This window comes from Ambystoma mexicanum, chromosome 3q, assembly GCF_040938575.1.
Source record: "Ambystoma mexicanum isolate Mex_15411 chromosome 3q, UKY_AmexF1_1, whole genome shotgun sequence".
In the NCBI taxonomy this organism is placed as follows: Eukaryota; Metazoa; Chordata; class Amphibia; order Caudata; family Ambystomatidae; genus Ambystoma; species Ambystoma mexicanum.
The window spans coordinates 1,130,639,968-1,130,662,184 of NC_090926.1; the positions used below are offsets into that span (position 1 = coordinate 1,130,639,968).

A 22,217-nucleotide genomic window follows, 5' to 3' on the forward strand; every position below is an offset into this window, starting at 1 on the left:
AGCCTCTCTGTGAAAAGTTGCATTTAGAAGTGTGCCCAATTGCCTCTCTGTGAATTTAGAGGTGTCCCCAATAGCCTCTCTGTGAAAGTTGCATTTAGAAGTGTGCCCAATAGCCTCTCTGTGAAAGTTGCATTTAGAAGTGTGCCCAATAGCCTCTCTGTGAATTTAGAAGTGTCCCCAATAGACTCTCTGTGAAAACTTGCATTTAGAAGTGTGCCCAATAGCCTCTCTGTGAATTTAGAAGTGTGCCCAATAGCCTCTCTGTGAAAAGTTGCATTTAGAAGTGTGCCCAATAGCCTCTCTGTGAATTTAGAAGTGTGCCCAATAGCCTCTCTGTGAAAAGTTGCATTTAGAAGTGTGCCCAATAGCCTCTCTGTGAAAAGTTGCATTAAGAAGTGTGCCCAATAGCCTCTCTGTGAAAAGTTGCATTTAGAAGTGTGCCCAATAGCCTCTCTGTGAATTTAGAAGTGTTCCCAATAGCCTCTCTGTGAATTTAGAAGTGTCCCCAATAGCCTCTCTGGGAAAAGTTGCATTTAGAAGTGTGCCCAATAGCCTCTCTGGGAAAAGTTGCATTTAGAAGTGTGCCCAATAGCCTCTCTGTGGAAAGTTGCATTTAGAAGTGTTCCCAATAGCCTCTCTGTGAATTTAGAAGTGTGCACAATTAGCCTCTCTGTGAAAAGTCGCATTTAGAAGTGTGCCCAATAGCCTCTCTGTGAATTTAGAAGTGTGCCCAATAGTCTCTCTGTGAAAGTTGCATTTAGAAGTGTGCCCAATAGCCTCTCTGTGAAAGTTGCATTTAGAAGTGTGACCAATAGCCTCTCTGTGAATTTAGAAGCATGCCCAATAGCCTCTCTGTGAAAGTTCCATTTAGAAGTGTGCCCAATAGCCTCTCTGTGAATTTAGAAGTGTCCCCAATAGCCTCTCTGTGAATTAGAAGTGTCCCCAATAGCCTCTCTGGGAAAAGTTGAATTTAGAAGTGTGTCCAATAGCCTCTCTGTGAATTTAGAAGTGAGCCCAATAGTCTCTCTGTGAAAGTTGCATTTAGAAGTGTGCCCAATAGCCTCTCTGTGAATTTAGAAGTGAGCCCAATAGTCTCTCTGTGAAAGTTGCATTTAGAAGTGTGCCCAATAGCCTCTCTGTGAATTTAGAAGTGTGCCCAATAGCCTATCTGTGAATTTAGAAGTATACCCAATAGCCTCTCTGTGAATCTAGAAGTGTGCCCAATAGCCTCTCTGTGAATTTCGAAGTGTGCCCAATAGCCTCTCTGTGAAAAGTTGCATTTAGAAGTGTGCCCAATAGCCTCTCTGTGAATTTAGAAGCGTGCCCAATAGTCTCTCTGTGAAAAGTTGTTTTAGAAGTGTGCCCAATAGCCTCTCTGTGAATTTAGAAGTGTGCCCAATACCCTCTCTGGGAAAAGTTGCATTTAGAAGCGTGCCCAATAGCCTCTCTGGGAAAAGTTGCACTTAGAAGTGTGCCCAATAGCCTCTCTGTGAAAAGTTGCATTTAGAAGTGTGCCCAATAGCCTCTCTGTGAATTTAGAAGCAGGCCCAATAGCCTCTCTGTAGAAGTTGCATTTAGAAGTGTGCCCAATAGCCTCTCTGTGAAAGCTGCATTTAGAAGTGTGCCCAATAGCCTCTCCATGGAAAGTTGCATTTAGAAGTGTACCCAATAGCCTCTCTGTGAAAAGTTGTTTTAGAAGTGTGCCCAATAGCCTCTCTGTGAATTTAGAAGTGTGCCCAATACCCTCTCTGGGAAAAGTTGCATTTAGAAGTGTGCCCAATAGCCTCTCTGTGAAAAGTTGCATTTAGAAGTGTGCCCAATAGCCTCTCTGTGAATTTAGAAGTGTGCCCAATAGCCTCTCTGTGAAAGGTTGCATTTAGAAGTGTGCCCAATAGCCTCTCTGTGAAAAGTGGCATTTAGAAGTGTGCCCAATAGCCTCTCTGTGAATTTAGAGGTGTCCCCAACTGACCAGTGTCCAGAACAGTCTCTCTGCGCTTAGCTCAACTTGGAAGTGTACACGACATCATTGAAGTTAAGAAGCGTGCCTAAATACCCTAATTAATCCTAAAAGTATATCTGTGTAATGTAGAATCTAGAATCTAGAACTGAGCCTAACAATCTAATATCCCCTCTATACAAAATCGATCCTAGAAGTAGACCTAATATCATCTCTGTGTACAGTTGAACTTAGAATGTCCCTAGTAGTCTAGTAGCATCTCTGTGCAATTTGAACCTGGAAGTGTACCTGAAAGCGTGCACCCACTGAATTTAGAACTACAACTAGAAAGCCCTCCTAAATTCACCTAAAAGATCGTACCAAACATGAGTGCACCCATCCCACCAGAGCTTGTCGGAAATGACCACCGTGGACCGCCCCCACTTCCCGATCTGCCGTCCCTCCCCTCCAAAATCACCCCACCCTCTTTCGCACTCCCTGCCATCCCCCTCTCCAAACACCAAGCCAGAGGGGCACGATGGCGAGCCAGCCACCCAAAGACCACTCCTCCCCTGAACCCCACCACCGACCAACCAACGTTAACCATGCCTGCTCCCCTCACTATCATACCTGGCACACCCCACCCTGCAAGCACCCACCCCCCGCCCTGCCCTCAAACCCCCACCACCTTCCCGCCCCAACCGCACCCTTTCCACTCCCTAAAAACTGCACGCCTAGCCCTAGCAAGAACCGAAGCCGCATCCCTCTCCCCCTCTGACCCCCCTACCCTCTCTCAAACTCCAATCACAACAAAGAAACTAAAGAGGAAACGTACCTCATCCCCCTCAATCTCTCAGCACTCTTCCCCTTCCTTGTCTTGATCCACCACCTCACTACCCCACTCACCTCTTTCCCCCGTGGCTTCACCCTTCCTGAAACCCCTCTCCCTCGATTTCTCATCAACTGCAACTGAAACTCCTAACCGCCCAGACCCCACCTTCAAATCGCCCGGGACAGACCGGATCATCATAACACAGGCAGTCACCCAACCCCGGCCGAAGCCTGCCAATACATCCGCTCGCCCGCTATCCCCATCGATCATCTCCCACCCCACCGCCCTCCCTCTCCAGCTTCCACACTCTCCGCCACCACCCCCTTCCGCTCCAGCTCCGAGACCATCCTCACCCTCCAACGTAAACTGCATCCTATTTAATGCCCGATCCGTAGCAAAAAACAGACATTGCATCTTTGACCTCATCGCCTCTGACAAACCAGACCTAGTTATCACTGAAACTTGGTTCTCTGACGACTTCGCCCCAATCGCTAATGAAGCCTTTCCCCCTGACTACTTCCTCATCCCACTTTCCATTCGTCTTCAAGTCTCTCTTCCACGCCTTAATCATCGACAACCAACCTTCCATTCCTTCCTGCGAATCTCTCCTTGTTAAACTATCCCTCTCTCCGTCGCTCTCACACAGCTTCCTAATAATCTACAGGCCCCCTGGCTACGATAGAGAATTCGCAAACAACCTCTGCGACACTATTGCCACCCTTCAACTAAACAACCCCAACCTCACACTTCTTGGAGACTTCAACCTATGGCTCTACATTCCCTCCAACCCCATTACACACTCTCTGGTTGACGGTTTAGACGCAATTAACCTCCAACCCCACATAAATGGCCCGACTCACTATAAAGGACACACTGTTAATGCCATCTTCAGCTCCAACACCCGTATTCATTTAAACCCCTTCTCCCCCATCATCTGGTCTGATCACTTCATTCTCTCGTTCGCCATTAGCTCACCCAACCCCCCTCCCCTACTCGAATCCGAACCTCCGAATCTACGCAAATGCTGGAAAAAACTAACTATAGTCCCGGACCTAGCTGATACGCTCCTCCAATCTCCACCACCCTCCTGCCAACTCAATAAACAACTAACCCCTGACGCCTTTGACTCATGGCTCAACGCATCTCTTATGCGGCTCACACCCCCTTGCAAACCCTCAAAGCATTGTGGCCTCTTCCCCAAATGGTTCACTCCCGAGTTGAAGATTACTAAACATCTCTATAAATACCTAGAATGCAAATGGCAGAAAGACAAAACCCAAGAGAGCAGGGCCACCTTGGCACGACACCTTTATCAGTACAAGGCCGAAAACCGGAAAGCAAAAAAAAAGGCCACTACAACTCCCGAATCCTAAACTGCAAAAACCTGAGCAAAGAACTCCACAAAATCATCTCTGAATTCACCAACCCGGCTTGCATCACGACCGTCCCGACCCCCTCACAATCACTATGCGACTCGCTCTCCCTCCACTTTTACACCACAGCTCTCGAAAGAACAAATACTGTAGCCACCAAAGTAGCTCTCCTACATCCACCAGGCAATACTCCCCCTATTCCGACCTGCCGACCAGCTGCAACCACTACGCAACCAACATTTGAATCCTTTAGTCCAATATTACCAGAACAATTTCTCAACTTCTATCTGTCCGCAAACCATCTGGCTCTCCCCTAGACCCTTGCCCAGCCACAACCCTGAAAGAAATTTTCGCTTCAACCTGCGCAGGAGAACACGCAAGATCCATCATAAATGCCTCCCTTTCCTCCGGTATCTTTCCCGACGCATTCAAAACGGTTGTCAAACCTCTAATTAAAAAACCTTCCCTCGACCCTCTCGAGCCCAAAAACTACCGCCCCATCTCAAACACCAGGTTCCTTGCCAAACTCATTGACCGAACCGCCTACTCCCAACTAAATGCCTTTGTCGAAGCCAACAATCTCCTAGACCCCGCACAATCAGGTTTCAGAGCCTATCACAGAACTGAAACCACCCTAACCTCAATCTGGGACGACCTTAAAATGACAGCAGACTACGCGGGATGTGCCGCACTAATCCTTCTTCACCTATCCGCCGCGTTTGACACAATCAATCACTCAATCCTCCTAGACCGCCTCCACTTCATGGAACCGCTCTTAAATGGATAGCTTCATTCCTCAAAGATAGGCACCAAATAACAATACTCTCCACCTATACCTCCCAAGCCCGACCGGTCGACACGGGAGTCCCACAAGGAGCATGCCTATCCGCCCTCCTGTTCAATCTCTACCTGATCACCCTCCCACCAATAATTCGTTCACACAACATCCTGTGTTACAACTACAATCAACTAATTCTAAAACTCCTGAACTCGAAACCCAACTCCCGACCGGACCTGGCATCCTGCCTCCTTGACATAGAACTCTGGATGACCCAAAGCCACCTCTTGTTAAACCCCTCCAAAACGGAAATCATGGTTTGCGGCAATTCTGAACTTCTTCCGCACCCACTACCTTGGCCACCCGCCATGGGCAACTCACCGACCCCCTCCAACTCAGTGAAAAATCTTGGATGCACCATTGACTCTGACCTAACACTCTCGCGCCAAGTCAACAATGTCTCAAAGTCCTGCCACTACCACCTTAAAACCCTTAGACGCATCTTTCCATATCTCTCATTTCCCAACAGACTCTCCGCAGTCCAATCAATCGTTATATCAAGACTGGACTACGCAAACCCCCTATACCTTGGAATCCACGCCTATCAACTGAATAAACTGCAAAGGGCACAAAACGCGGCGGCCAAAATGCTACTTGCGCTCGGTCCAAGAGACCACGTGTCCCGAGCCCTTAAGACACTGCACTGGCTTCCTGTAGCCCGTAGGGTGGCTTTCAAAACCTTATGCCTCTCCCATCGAGCACTGCATAAAACTGGACCTCAATATCTTCAAGACAAACTAAAACCTTATCATCCCACTCGCACCCTAAGATCAAGCTCAGCCGGCCTCCTAGTAATTCCTAAGACAAACTCAGTCAGGCTAGGCGGATCATCATTCTCAGCCATGGCCCCAACCCTGTGGAACTCGCTCCCACCCCACATCCGCCTAACTGAGGATCTAGCGTCCTTCCGCAAACTACTCAAAACCTGGCTCTTCCCCTAAAACCAACCGGTGTTCCAAACTAACAGCATCACAATGACACCGACCCAACAAACTACCTGATGTGAGAAATTGACAGCTAATAAACTCAAATGTAAACTAGAAAGACAAACAGAACTAAACAAGTAAAGTAGATCAAAACAGTGAAGTGGATAATATGAATAAACCATTGGGAAAGTAAGGAGATCTAAACTACTGAAATGGACATAATGAATGAGGAAGGAACAAAGTGAATGGCGTGGATGAAAAAGTTAGAATGGATGAAGCGTATAGAAAAGATGAATGCACTGAGTGGAAGAGGGTATGAGTGGAAGAACAGAAGACTAGATAGATCAAATGAGTATGGAGATCGGATGAGTGTATAGAATAGATGAACATACTAAAGCGGATGAGTGTGTAGAGTGGTTAGGTGTGTAGAGCGGACAAGTGTGTAGAGCCGATGAGTGCGTAAATACAGAGAAGCAAATAGAACACAGGAGTGCATAGAACTGATGACTATACAGAACGGACGAACGTATAGACCGGACGAATGTTGAGACCGGATGAGCGTGTAGAGCGGATGCGTGTGTAGAACGGATGAGTGTGTAGAGCAGATGAGTGTGCAGAGCGGATGAGTGTGCAGAGCGGAGGAGTGTGCAGAATGGATGAGTGTGTAAAGCGGATGAGTGTGGAGAGCGGATGAATCTGGAGAGTGGATGAGTGTGGAGAGCGGATGTGTGTGGAGAGCGGATGACTGTGGAGTGCGGATGACTGTAGGGAGCGGATGACTATGGAAAGCGGATGAGTGTAGAGAGCGGATGAGTGTGGAGAGCAGATGAGTGTGGAGAGCGGATGAGTGTGGAGAGCGGATGAGTGTGTGGAGCGGATGAGTGTGTGGAGCGGATGAGTGTGTGGAGCGGATGAGTGCATGGAGCGGATGAGTGTGTGGAGCGGATGAACGTGTGGTGCGGATGAGTCTGTGGAGCGGATGAGTATGTAGAGCGGACGAGTAGTGTGAGGACCCGATGAGTGTGTAGATTTGGATGAGTGTGTAGATTTGGACGAGTGTGTAGAGCGGATGAGTGTGTAGAGCAGATGAGTGTGTAGAGCGGATGAGTGGAGAGCGGATGAGTGTGGAGAGCAGATGAGTATGAAGAGCGGATGAGTACGAAGAGCGGATGAGTACGAAGAGCGGATGAATATGTAGAGCGGATGAGTACGAAGAGCGGATGAGTACGAAGAGCGGATGAATACGTAGAGCGTATGAGTACCTAGAGCGGACGAGTACACAGAGCGGACGAGTACGTAGAGCGGACAAGTACGTAGAGCGGACAAGTACGTAGAGCGGATGAGTGTGTAGAGCGGATGAGTGTGTGGAGCGGATGAATGTGTGGAGCGGATGAATGTGTGGAGCGGATGAATGTGTGGAGCGGATGAGTGTGTGGAGCGGATGAGTGTTTAGATTGGATGAGCGTGTAGATTGGATGAGCGTGTAGAGCGGATGAGCGTACAGAGCGGATGAGTGTACAGAGCGGATGAGTGAAACGCCTGATCTCGAACGCCTGAAACGAATAAAAGTGCATAGAACGGACTTGATCGCATAGAACTGCATGACGTACATAATATGCCTTGGAATGCAGAGAACATTTGAAAGAGCATACATCCCATCATACCACACCCCCCGCTTACTCTCTTCTTTACACCACCACTCAACTAGAACACAGAGATACCATGACACCATTCGGTATAACTGTTCTCATATCAACATCTCCCGCTCACTCCCCATCACTCTATGTAAACACCGCTGGTTACACACCCCCCAGCCAGGTGTTCTCCTCAGGCCTAAGCAGCCACACTCGGTCTGGATAAATCCTGCTAGAGCGAACACATACTTCTGATCTCAACCACCACACCTACCGCTATGAAGCAGCTACTACACAAATTCCGCCCCAGCTGTACACATACCTGGTGCGCACACGCACCTTTGGACTCTCTATTCTCTCTACTGACCCGAACTTCGGTTCCCGAGGGCGTTCAACCTACCAGCGCCTTCAGACCATACCAATGGTATATAAGGCGCTATATAAATGCAAAAAACCATAACATAACCTGCGGAAGCTGCCTGGTCGTCCGGCTTGCTGGCGCAGCACTCCGCTCAGCAAGACCACAGCGAGTGCACAGGCACCCCCAGTGAAGAGAGTGCCGCAATTCAGTGGGACCGCTGTAAAGTCTTCACACAGATCCTCCACCAACCCAGCTACAGGTTCAAAACACGCAGAAATTAGGAGGAAAAGAAAAACTTGCAAAACTGCCACTGCATGTCAGTGGCGCACGTCCCATTTTCATTGCCATTGTAATGAGGCCGCACAGCCTTGTATAACGGTAGTCCCGGGCCCCCCACAGACTGTGATGCGGGTATTCTGTCCGGGCTCTGTCTGCGCTCTGAGGCACATGCGCGGGGACGCCCCTATTATTCACGCAACGGAGTTGCATTGTTCCATTGTGGCCGTAACGTGACTACGTCACCACAGTGAGGTCTCGGCAACAGCTAACCTAGAGTCACTATGCAAGTTGTAGGGTATTGGCGCCACTGAATGCATTTTGAAAACTGCTAAACTGTCTGTGGAAAAGCATGCATTAGGTTGCTAAAATGCTTGAATGATAAGGAAAAAGGGAGCGAGACCAACGCGGGGTCCTTTTTTTTTTTTATTTGGGTTTTTACAAAAAGTCGACTCTTAGTAAAATCCCGTTTTTCCTCCTTTTAACAGAGGCTCACTCTGAAGTGCAATATAAGTGCATGGTAATGAGCCCTAATGATATGAGCTTAGACTGCTGCTGGTGGGTTTAGACTGATCCCGTTGCACACACTGAACGAGCTGCTTTTATATTTTAGAGCACAAAGGGCCTCATTCCGAGTTTGGCAGTAATTAAGTGTTAATTCCACCAAAGTACCACCAGAATCGGTTACCGTTACTGCCACTTTGTCCCGTGGGCTTACCATGGGATTACAAGGGGCGGCAGGCCAGTGTTGCTCCTCATTTTGTGAGTCCATAGGACTCCATGGGGCTCTTGCTGAAGGTAAATCCTCCACTTATCCTCAAAACTTTGAATTCGCCAGATCGGTAAAAATGGCGGTAATTTCGTTACCACTAAAACAGTGTTAGTAATGGAATCACCACAATTTTTCTACAGCATTGTCGAATTTATAATGATGCCAAAAATCTGTAATCATTCATGCTATGTGCAACACCGTACAGGCCTTCCCTTCTATAAATCTGAGGGTTTCATGAATATAGAATGTCCCTGACTGCCCGACCTTTGCTCTCAAGACAGATCACTTAGTGTTTCGACCTCTCAGATTTACACTGCCTCCCTATGGACATAAAAAGCACCGCTCAAATGCTATGGCTAGTCTTCACTATGACTGCTTTGCTACTCCCAACAGAAAATGCATAGCTCCTTCCTCCCCCCCTAATAACTCTGTTAGACCTTTGACACCAATACCACCTGAAAAAGCTGGGGTTCTAAAGCCTCTGCAGTCTATAACCGACCCCTCTGAAATTCCCTGCCACCTTCTTTGAGGTTCATCCATTCCCACGTGCAATTCCTTGGCTCTCTCAACCCGTCTCTCTTCCTATCACTCCAAAGCTCAGCCAATCACCTTCTTCTGCCCCCAGTTAGGCCCTCCCCTCGATGCATCTTCTTCTTCTTCTTCTTCAAATTATCGACAGCATGGGCGGACCCACGTAGGCGCTTCCCCATCAAAAAGGATGATGTGCACCTACCCCACCAATCTTACACACAGCCCTCACATTCTCATAACTCCTCCCACCGCCCCGTCTGCCCCACAAAATCTAGCAGCACACTGCTCCTCTCTCTGCCTCTCACCCCGACTCCTCCCAGCAAAGCCTTCCCACTCAGTTCAGCCACTCCCAGCGCAGACTTCCGAACCCTCATCGCTCTCTCTCCTCGACATGCCTCTCACACGCAAGCAGAAAATGTCCCACAGTCTCAGGCACCCCATACACCACACAGTCCCTCGACTCACGCTTCACCACTCGAAACAGACTGTCATTCAGCCCCACATGCCCTATCCTCAACCGGTTCAGCATCACCTCCTTCCTCCTCCTCCATTCCAGTTTCCCTGCATCCACCTTCACAGACACTTTCTCACAAACATCAAACATCCACCTGCCCTTCACCCCACTCTCCCACCTCCCCTGCCACTCATCCATAACCCGCTTCACCACCACAGCCTTCACCTCATCCACACTCAAAGGTATCCTCACATCAACCGTTCTTTTTCTCAAACCCGCACCCGCCGCCAAATCCACCAACTCATTACCCAAAATGCCACTGTGACTGGGAACCCACGCCAACTCCAGATCCATCCCCCCACACACACACCGATCAATCTTCCTCCTGATGTCCAAAATCACATCCTTCCTATCACCATCCCCTGCCACAATCGCCTGCAACCCACTCAATGAATCCGAAAACACCACCACCTTCTCAAACCCCAACTCGCACACCCTATCAATCGCCAATGCAATCGCCACCAACTCAGCCGTACAAATCAACACGTCATTCGTCAGTCGCCCCACTTTATACTCCCCAGTGCTTTCCAGATAATACTCCATACCCACTCTCCCAGACACAGGATCCTTCGAACCATCCGTGAACACCTTACACCCTTCCTTCTCTGCCACATACGCCTGTTCCAAAGCCTTGATCTCACCCCGCAAACCCCGCTTCTTTGACACCACACTCGCCAACTCCAAACACACCTTTGGAGACCCCATCATCCACATCGGCTATCTCACCAAATCCGTACCCGTCACAGTCAACAACTCGCCCACACCCCACTGCACCCCCTTCTACCACATGTGAAACCCCAAAGTGCCCCCCTTCCTCCTCCACCGGTCCCTATAATAGTCAAACCTCCAATTATACAGCAAACATTCACGCACTGGGTGAGCCACACTCTTCGCACTGCACTTCACCCACCACCTCATATTCAACGCATCCCTCCTCAAACCCAACGGCATCTCCCCCACAAGCACCTGCACCGCATTCACTGGAGAGGACCTCATCACACCCGAACATACCCTCAGTGCCCTCGCCTGCACCCTATCCAACCGCAGCTTCTGACTCGCTGTGAAACCCACTGCCACCTGACATCCAAAATCCATCACACTCAAAATCAACCCCTTATACAACATTCGTAAACACTTCTGCTGCGCACCCCACTCTTTCCCAGTCACCGCCCGCAACAAATTCAACCTACGTTTACACTTATCCACCATACCATCCACCTGCAAATTCCAAAAATCACCCCCAAGCACCGAAACTCTTCCACGCTCTTCACCCTCACACCTTTCAAAACCAAGTCCAACTCCTGCTGCACTCTTCTCCTCGAGAAAACCATGCTCACACTTTTATCCACAGACACCGAAAAGCGCCATTTCCCACACCACACCTCCATACGCACTATTGCAGCTTGCAGCCGACTCTGCACCAACAAGAAACTCTGCCCTCTTACCCATACCACACCATCATCTACGAAGAAATCCACCTGACACCCGATACCCGCCAAAGCCCGAATCAACCCATCCACCATCACATTAAACAGCATCGCACTAATCACACTCCCCTGCGGCGTCCCATTCTCCATCTTCCAAACCTCAGACATCACCCCCCCTCACTCTCACCTGAAAAGTCCTATCAGCCAAAAACGCTCTTATCCACCGAAACATCCTCCCCTTCCCACCCATCTCCAGCAGTCTCACCAACTGCCCACTCCTCCACACCATATCATACACCTTCTCCAAATCCAAAAACAACGCCCCCGCCAGCTCCCCATCGCACAACGCCTCCTCCACACCAGTCACCAACCTCACTAACGGATCTGCCACCGACCGATTCCGCCTGAACCCACTCTGAAAATCACTCAAACACCCATTCGACTCCAAGTAAGACCCCAATCGCGCAACCACCATCCGGTCCATAACCTTACACAGCACAACAGTCAGCGCAATCGGCCTATATGACTTACACTCCGTAGGGACCTTGCCACCCTTCAAAAACGCCACCACAATCACTCTTTTCCACAACCTAGGCAAAACTCCACTCTTCCAGATCTCATTGAACAGAGCCAACACCTCCAACTTACATTCCACTGGCAACTTTTCCAAAAATATATACATGATCCCATCCACCCCTGGACTAGACCACTTCCCCTTCCGAATCGCCCCATCCAACTCTACCATAGAAAACGGAACCTCATACTGCTCTTCCCAAGGCCCAACATCCGCCAACAACTCTCGCATCTCCTCCTCAACCACACCCATACCTAGCCTCACTGCCTCCGAGAAGTTCCCTGAACTGTGCACTCCCGCAAAATACTCCCCGTTCAAATTCGCCTTCTCCCCATCCTCACTGATCACCTCCACCCCTTTCAACAGCACAGACATACTACCCTGCAGCCTCATCAACCCGGACATCCGCTTAAACTGCTTACAAACCTCACCCACACCAGAATTACTCCTCAGGGACCCACAATAGCCCCTACAATATCCACGCTTCCTTTCCCTAATCACCCTCTGCACCACCGCCTTAGCCTTCTTATATGCCAACAAATCCTCCAACATTCCCGATCTCACCGCCCTGGCCCTAGCCTTCTTACGCGCTGCCACAGCCCGTGAACATTCCACCGACCACCAAGGAACCTCGACCTTCCCACCCTTCCCCTTCACAACCTCCGGAACTGCTGCCACTGACGCCGCTCTCATTCCCTGCACCAGATGCTCATTCCATTCATCCACCCCCCCATCCCTATCCCGAGAAACAATCAATTCCTGACACAATCCCTTATACAACTCCCAATCAGCCTTTCTAAAATTCAACGGACTCCCATGCATCGGGGACCTGACCCCTACCTCACCCCTCACAGTCACCAAAATGCCAGAATGATCGCTCCCCATATCCCCATCCTCCCGCACCTCCCAATCACATTCACCCGCAATCGCAGCAGACACCCAGGTCAGATCTAAACACGACAACTTCCCAGTCCTCACATCCAACCGCGTGCCCGAACCATCATTCAGCAAAAACAGACACAATTCATCCGCCATGCCCTCCAACAGTTCCCCATTCGCATCCGTCCGATCACTACACCACAACGTATTGGCACTGTTAAAATCACCACACAAAACGCAAGGTCCCACATGTCCCCTTATCACTCCAGACAGCACACCCACCTCCACCACCTCACACGGATTATAATAATTCAGCACCAATACTTCCAATCCCCCTACCTGAATGCCCGCCCCAATAGCCTCCACTGCTCCATCTACCACAATCTCCCTTGCAACTAACCCCTTCTGCACTGCCAGAGCCACAACCCCCCTCTCCTCCCCAGCCTATCCTTACGAAACAACTCAAAACCCGGAATCACAAACCTCAGGTCACCCCTTAACCACGTCTCCTGAATGCAAACCACATCAACATTCAATTCCCCACACAACACCGCTTTCAACTCCTGCCCATTCCTCAACAAACTCCTCGCGTTCCACTGCAAAATTCTCAGGCCGACACCCCACTCTGCTTCTGCACTTTAGCAACCTTCCTAAACACATCCTGTTCCAACACATCCACAACACTCAAAAACCTCCTCCCCGCTTCCACCACTCCTTTCGTAAGATCCGACACACTGACAGACACATTCCCTTGCACCAGCTCCAGCACACTCACTATAAAGCACATAAACTCAGTTTTCGGGACAACCACTATTTCTATGCCTTTCACCTCACCCACCACTCTCTTCCTTCCCACAGCCTCATCCATCACCGGCTCTCTCCCACACACCTCACTCACTACCCGTACCGGTTTCACCTTTGCCACAGCCTCCGCATAAGACAAACCTTTCGCCGCCCTTACCTGCACCACCTCTCTCGCCACCCTGTGGCTCTCACACCCCCTAAACGCAGTAGAGTGCCCCCCCCACAATTCACACACTTCTCCGGGGTCTCCACCTTGCAGTCCTTAATATCATGATCTCCACCACACCTCCCACAGTGCCTCTCATTCCTGCATACTCTCGCTACATGTCCAAACTGCTGACACATATAACACCTCAAAGGCAACGCTACATAAACTTTCACACGGAACCTCTGGTAACCCAACTCCACCACCTCCAGACACTCCGCCCTCGCAAACTTCACTGCCACAGTTGTAGACACCACATTCCCCTGTGCATCTCTCCTCCCCAACCTCCACGCCTCCACCACCCCCACATCCGCCAGCTGCTCCTCCACCTCAGACATCTTCACAGACACAGGCACTCCATACAGCACCCCCTTACACGACACACCACTTTGATCAAACACTCGCACCGCATGCCTACCCAGACATTGCACCTCCAGAATCTTAGCCTTACTACCAGCATCCGTCCGCTCCACCAACAACAGGCCCCCAGCCACCACTTGCACCCGAGTGACATCCCCCACAGCCGACTTCACCCATCCAGCAATCACCATCGGATTTTCCCCCAGAAACGTCTTTACATGACTATCAGGCTTCAACACCACCTTCCACAAACTGTCACACTGCATCTGCTCCACCCTAGGCACACCGCTACCTGTGGCCCCCGGCCCCTCAAAAGCGCACTTTTCCTGGGTCCCCGACCCAGAGTTGCCCCGGTCCAGCCCCCCTCTATCATCCCTCTGTGGAGACATGCTGCGATGCCGCCCCTCACTTCCCTCCTTCCCCCCTCCACAGATGTAGATTTCGCCGTCAGCGTCCTCCCTCTCTTCTCCCCCTCCTCTACCCCCTCTTCTTTTCAGCCTTCCCATTCCCCTTTGCCATCCTTACCTCCTCCTCCAAGCACACTCACCCCCTGCACCCGCCTCGAGAGTCTGCTCCGCCTCCTCGAGCCCAGCACCCTCCACCCAGACAACGCTCAGCCCTGCCTGGGTCCGCCTCCTCATCTGATGGAACACTGTTCTCTCCCTCTCACGTCTGTGCACAGCCGACAACCGTCACAAGATGGCGGCCCATGCCCAGGATTCAGCCACTCCTCGATGCATCTCATTTGGGAACCCGTGGAACTCCAGTTTCCTTTTTTAGGGCGTCCTGCTGCCACGCATTCACCTTTCGGTAAATCCTAGGGAGAGCGCTGCAACCTTGACCAATGAGACAATAATGTTTTCAGCACGTAAACTTTAAATGCAACAACCATAACATTGAGTTGTTTACAATTAGTGTTTCCCCTTCAGTAGAGTCACGATGCAGCATGTTTAAATATGCGAAAATAATTAATGGACGATCTATTGCTTGTCAGTCAAACGGTGATTTGAAAATGGGTTACATGAAAATAAAGAAGCCTGGGGTTTGTCAACGCTGTGCCTGTGCCAGCTGTAACATCAGCAATATTTCAATTCCTGTATTCAATTTCACTGGATGGCGCATGACCATGTCAGCAAAGTCCCGGCGAGTCAGACCTTTGATCCTGAGTCAAGAATGTTGCCCCAACCCTTATCCAGTGGCCTCAAAACAGACTTCCTGCCCCTCTCAACGTGGATACTAAGGGTTGCGAAGTATCCTGAATTCACACAGTCTGCCAGGGACCACGTTTGCACTGCAATGAGACAGAGCCAGTTGAAAACATAAATGTGAAAGCGAAGTCATCATAGAGTAATGCAGAAGAGCATGTACAATGGAGCAGCAGCTCTCATATGACTAGGGGGGCATGGGTGTACATGGCGGAATGGTTTGGCGATAATGTATGGCATCAGACATCAAATTCAGTAGGAGTATGAGTGTGTTTACTGTTGAATGCACAGGAGGGTCCTTTCTTCAGCTCGGCTGATAACTCTGAGTCTGCAGAAGAAAGAGAAGAAACACTTCAGTGCATGTCTTTGCATACATTGGTCAATGATCAAGTCTATCCCGAGGTACCTCCCATTGGTACAAACACTACCCGCCATGGTTCCCTGATGCCTGATTTCCTATATTGATTGTGAAACCATTCGTTCTGATTGAATAACAACATTTTAGGGAACACAGTGAGCATTTAACATACTTGCCCACATGACCCATTCCAATCTGTAGTTGCTTATTCAGTGCTCGTTTTTTCTTTGAATTCTGGGACTTGTAGTCTGAGTTAAATAATGAAAAAAGTGGAACTACAAAAAAAACAGGACTGGATAAGCACCTATAGATTGGAATGGCTCATGTTGGCAAGTATGGTTTAAGAATCATTTTGTGTATCCAACGTGGTCAGCTTTCAAGATCGATCGGATGTTGCTCGGATTTGCTTTGCATGTTAAGCCCACCTGCAACAGTGGCCAAATTATGCAATACAAGAAATCAAATTAATATATTCTCCCACTGGCCAGCAACTATATCATTCAAAACCAACTAACCATTGGATAAAAACGACATTGGGCCTCACTACAAGTTTGGGGTAATTTTGGCAATAAATCCACTGAAATACCACCAACTAGATTTACCCTTTCCGCCACTTGTGGTGGTAGGCAATGGAAGTACCCTTTTTTAGTCCACTGGACTGCATGGGGATTTCAGTGGAATTACCACTGGCGGAAATTCTGCTGATTTTTGGGGGTAAGGTGGCCGATTTCCCGCCACCTTTTTGCTGCAGGAAAATCCTCCACCTCACCGCCAAGCTTGTAGTATGGCGGCACAGTAATGCAGCAGTTCGAGCATTACTGCTATATTACCGCTGTTTTTTACTGCACTGTCATACTTATAATGTGGACCATAGTCTCAATTTATATGAATGTGTTTTTTTAGTTTATTTTGTATAAATTGGTGTAATTAATAATTCAAAAACTATTTTAAAGATGGCCTTTTTCCATGATATGTTTTGTGTAATTACTCCACATTGTACAAACAAACCCACATCGTATGTACAGAAACGCATTAGTAAACCTTATTTGTCTTAGAAGCAAACATTTGATGGCATGTGAACACATTTAACGCTTAAGCAAATTCTAGGGAGAAGCATAATTCTATGCTGCAGTGACTAATATTCTTTCAAACTGTTAATCTTAGACTATGCACCAATCCACATTCATTGGTTGATCACATAAAAAAAAACATTAAGATGCAGCAACAGACAACGTTTCAGCCTATCTCAGTCTTCTCCAGGTTCACCCCAAAAATGACAAATCGTCAGAATCATTCAAATCGGTCAGTGTGATTTTGAGGCCATTGCCCGAAGTGTGTTGTCAATCACGATCACCTTGTCCCCTGAAAATCAGTCTATTTAGAGCTCCCCTCAGCCTGACTATTTCTTATCAAATTGGAATTCCAATACCTGCCCTATTGTTTCGCGGCCATCAGCTTTCTTAATCCATGGCCACTGTCTACAGGTTGATCACCAGAAGCGTTGCTATGGGGGCCTGGGAGGCTATTGCCCAGGGTATTTTGGTTGTAGCCCCGGATAGAAACTCAGGGGCTACAACCAAAAGGCTGGCTGGCCCTGAGTCCCAACAATCCTGACATTAGCCTAGCCACAGATCTTTTCCAGACCTAACAACACCCCTGTTGATCACAAACCTCCGACACATGTGTCTTATGTAGCCCAGAGGTCTACTTAAGGAAAACATTTTGCCAAAGATAGATAAAGTCATAAACAGGCCACGGAAACTGTATGCAACAATCCCCCAGTTGGTTAATCCAGGGTGTGCGTCGGCAGCACCAGAATCATCACAAGCACAGACGGATGCCTTCAGTAACTTTTTTATTAACAAAATAGAACTAATACAGGGTAAGATTGGGGAAATTAGACCGTCAGACCCACATGTGGCCTCAGAAGCAATGGTGGAAGTTATTCCAGAAACTTCAACCCAGGATGTGATGACTGGGGTGGACCAGAAATCATTTATATTTACTGAAGTCTCAGAAGAACGGGTTTGCTCCCTGCTCTCTGCGCTGAAGGCAACTAATGACGCACTCTTTGTCATTCCTGCCTCAGTAGCTAAACGAACAGCCCCAGATATTACACCTTTTATAACTAAATTTGTTAATAAATCTCTCACTTCAGGGGTAGCACCAATGATTCTGAAGAAATCTGTGGTTACGCCGCTGCTAAAAAAGGATAATTTAGAACCCAAACATTTTCAGAACTATAGACCAGTAGCAGGACTGTCATGGGCAGCCAAAATTTTGGAAAAGATTGTGACAGCCCAGCTACAAGAACACGTGGATCAAGAGAATCTGCTGGATCCACTGCAAGCGACCTGGTGTTGGGACGGAGACAGCATTGTTGACAGTATGCGACGATCTGCTGGAGACGGCGGACCAGGTGGGCCTGTCCCTGCTGGTCATGTTGGACTTTTCTGCTGCATTTGACACGGTGAACCATGGGATTCTACTTAAACGGCTGAGAGAAGTAGGTGGAGTGGGGGAGATAGCCCTCCGATGGTTCAAATCGTTTCTCTTTAAAAGAGAACAGAGTCCGCCTTGGAGATCCCCTGTTGGATTCAGTACTACTAAATTGTGGTGTCCCGCAGGAATCCTCCCTTTCCCCCCTGCTCTTTAATGTATATGTCAAATTACTTATGGATATCCTCAGGAAGCATGGCATACTCTTCCACTCGTATGCAGATGACACCCAGGTATGGATATCCTCAGGAAGCATGGCATACTCTTCCACTCGTATGCAGATGACACCCAGGTATGGATATCCTCAGGAAGCATGGCATACTCTTCCACTCGTATGCAGATGACACCCAGGTATGGATATCCTCAGGAAGCATGGCATACTCTTCCACTCGTATGCAGATGACACCCAGGTATTCATGAGGATACACAACCCAAAGGCGACATATGAAAAAGTGGAACAGTGCCTGCAGGAAATTCAGACCTGGATCTGTGCCAATCAGCTATTGCTGAATGCCAGCAAAACTGAAGCGGTTTTATTTCCATCAAAACACCACCTACATAGAGAGCAACTACACCCCCCATGCTTCCTGGGGACACAGCTGCAGTTCTCTAAGAATATGAAATGTATCTGGGAGGATAACATGGGAAGTGGACCTCAGGTTAGCGCAAAGGTACAGGCCTACTCACTACGCCTGCTGAAACATATTTTGACTTCCATCGCGATAGATGACAGAGTGGTGGTCATCGGTACTTTGGTCAATTCTAGATTGGATTATGGAAATGCACTACTATCAGGTATACCAGTCTACCAGCTACGCAGGCTACAAGTGGCTCAAAATGCAGCAGTCAGGTTAGTACCTAGGGTAAAAAAATCAGCTCCAATCTCTGATTTAAGGAGAGCCCTACACTGGCTGCCGATAAAGCAAAGAATTGAGTTTAAGGTTCTCTGCCTGATCTTTAAATGTGTCAATGGCATATGCCCAGGATACCTATCGGACAAAATCAGGAAGTATGTCCCTACCCGACAACTGCGCTCAGCAGATAATAATCTGCTTCAGATTCCACGTACTAGGTATGTGAGTAAAGGGGACCGTAGATTTGGAGTCTACGGTCCAAGAGCATGGAATAAATTCCCCAGAGAAATCTGCAAGATTACAAATCTTGCGGCATTCCATAGGGCGGTAAAGACCTATCTGTTTTGTTAGAGCCTTTTGTCTGTAAGATCAATCCATTCCTCCACATACAACTGAACGTGATCTGAACACGTTTCTAATTACAAAGATCACATCTGCGACCATATACGATTAATTTCGTCAGGTGTGCATTACAAATGAATAAAATCAAAATCAACCAAAGCTGCATAGGGGTTTGAAAGCCTAGGCTGGCAGATCGGAGCCTCCTCGAATCGGCCAATGTTCAGGTGATTCCTTTGTGTATAGCTCCACCAAACACTAAAAGCCGGTGTAGACATTTGAAAAGGTTCCATGTCATCTGCTCGAAAACATTTCCTAGTTTTTTCTGGTAGATTGTGCCACAAATATATGTGGGGGGAGACCCCCAGCAGCCCACCCCCCACCTGAACTCTACTACATTAGTTATTAGCCTAAACCCACACCCACCCCCCACATATATTTAGGGAAAAATATGATAAAAAACTAATTCTACTTCAATGAAATCTCTTGCGGCAAAAACTCCCTCTCCCACTTGAGAACATGAGAAACTCTTCATATCCTGCGCAGTTCTGGCCTTACTTGCATGATACGAAGGCATCTCACTGAGGGAACCTGAAGAGGGATCAATGACAGCAGAATTTCAGCATAAGTGGTGAGAGGGAAGTCTAGCCTCCCCACTGAAGGGGTTGAGGGCATATGTTCATTATGCCCGCTGGGTGTACTCAGAGCTCTACAGATAAGTGCGGACCTTGTGGGGATGCGTGATATTCTACTCACATTTTGCAAGTGTCACAGAGAAGAGGATGAGGCTTATAATGAAGGCACCGAGAAGCAGCAGGTTGAACGGGGTCGCGCCAATGCTTCCGCAGTCCTTCCTCCTCGGGGCATCCAACAAGGAGAAGCCGGCAGCTGGAGAGCAATAAGCAACAGTATGAACAGAATTAGGGACCACAAGGAACGGCACAAAGGCAGCAGACACTCCTGTTCGCTTACTGAACAGAAACCTCTCTCATGGCTTTCAGAAAGGCACTGAAAATCAAACTATTCAAGTAAACCGCACCCGCTCCGCTGTTCCCCTGCAACCCTGGAACATGAGTACTGTATGTACCTAACCATTCTACTTGCACCAAGTGAATAATCTATAACAGCGCCTCAATGCCCGAGGGCAGTTTGTGTGCTTTATAAATGGAAATAAATAAAATAAATAAATATTGCACACTGTGAGCTGGAGAACACGCTCCTCACTGTCCATGCATTTGTTCTAAGATTCAGCACAGTGACTGGGGATGGGCCCCAATCACGTCACAGTCCATGCATTTGTCCCAAGCTCTGACACACTGTCTGTCCATATGCCCCAAGGCCCTTGCAGTCCGTACATTTTTTCCAAGCTCTGGCACACTGTCTGTCCATGTGCTCCAAGTCCCTCACAGTCTGCGCATTTGTCCCACGCTTCTGCACACAAGTCTGACCAGTGCGGAGCCAATCACATGCTTTGTGTCATTAAAAACTCTGCCCAGAAGCACAAGCTTACCAAGGATTCTGCTAGAATAAATCCTTTCGGTAACCATGACCTTACTGGAGACACCCCGCAAATAAATCAGAGCTCTTTTGCACGGTTTTTAGGGAGATGCTGCAAAATTGACAAATTGGGATTTTTCACATACAACCGTTGCCAAATGTTGGTTGGGGAAGTAAACAGAAGGGCTTTGCTGCCTGTGTTTCCTGGTAGGGCTACAGCATGCGCAGGCCCACCACAACACTGTGGCACACTCACAAGTCTGACCAATGCAGAGCCAATGACATGCGTTGTGTCCTTAACCACTTTGCACAGAAGCACAAGACTAGTGTTTGGGCAAGTCAAATAATTTAAAGAAACTCCATTTATTAGACGCCTCCAATTGTTTGAAAGGCTGACCCATCACTCCCCCTCCAAAAAGGACCCATATGTTCCTTCCTCTGGCCAACCGAGATAACACGCCTTAATTAATGGAGGAGTGGCACCTTTCAATGAAAGGAAACAGCCATGTGTCCCATGGCAGAGTGTAGGAAGGGTGTGCGCGGTGGAGACCTCGCCTTCGAAGACCCAAGGCCGTGACCTACAAAAGAGCAGCCATTTCTATCACTAAATTAGTAACCCCAAGAGCAGTAGAAGACTTCAAACCCAGAAATGGTGGGTCTGGGGAGGGTGTGTGTGTGTGTTTTTCTGTGTGTGTGTGCACGCATTTCTTTGTGCACCTTTCTGTGTGTGTTGTGTGTGTGTGTGTTTCTGTATGTGTGGGCGCATGTCCATGTGTGACACACTACCTACGCGGTGCAGTTTCTGCTAGGCTACATCATTATTTGTTTGGGAAGCCTAACAATGGCATGTTTTGCTAAACGCCTGCACTAAGCTACATTATCTATGCTGTGCATGATTTTGAAGTGCAACACTCAATTTTGGTCATGTTTTGGTATACTACATTGTGTTATGTTATGGTATGCTGTGTCATGTTATAAGATGTAAAAACATGGTGTGTACTGTCTTGCTCTGCTGGAATTAATGTGTTCTTTTCCAAAAGCTAAATTCCCTCGGCGAAAGGGCGAGTACTGTGCTGTTTTGCTGCAGTGAGATTAACTGTGGAATATCTCCTGTGCCCCGCGTTTGCTGTGGAGTGTTGACGTGGGTAAATAACTATTTGGAGGTGCGTGTGCCTTTAAGTCAGCAGAAGCAGGAGGACCGGGAGGACCAGCTGACTTTAAAA

At 48.4% G+C, this 22,217-nt stretch overlaps 1 protein-coding gene across 3 annotated transcripts in view; it reads right to left on the bottom strand.

The window, feature by feature from the left end:
* LOC138447675 (CD209 antigen-like protein C) overlaps window positions 1-22,217 on the bottom strand; it is a 262,417-nt gene that overhangs the window by 86,633 nt on the left and 153,567 nt on the right. For 2 of the 3 annotated variants that reach the window (XM_069603932.1, XM_069603931.1), the window contains exons 2-3: window positions 20,254-20,385; window positions 15,725-15,775 (exon numbers count right to left, since the gene is read on the bottom strand). In XM_069603932.1, coding sequence (XP_069460033.1) covers window positions 15,725-15,775; window positions 20,254-20,385 — 183 coding nt within the window. The remainder of the gene's footprint in view (window positions 1-15,724; window positions 15,776-20,253; window positions 20,386-22,217) is intronic. The other variant, XM_069603933.1, reaches the window with a different exon arrangement.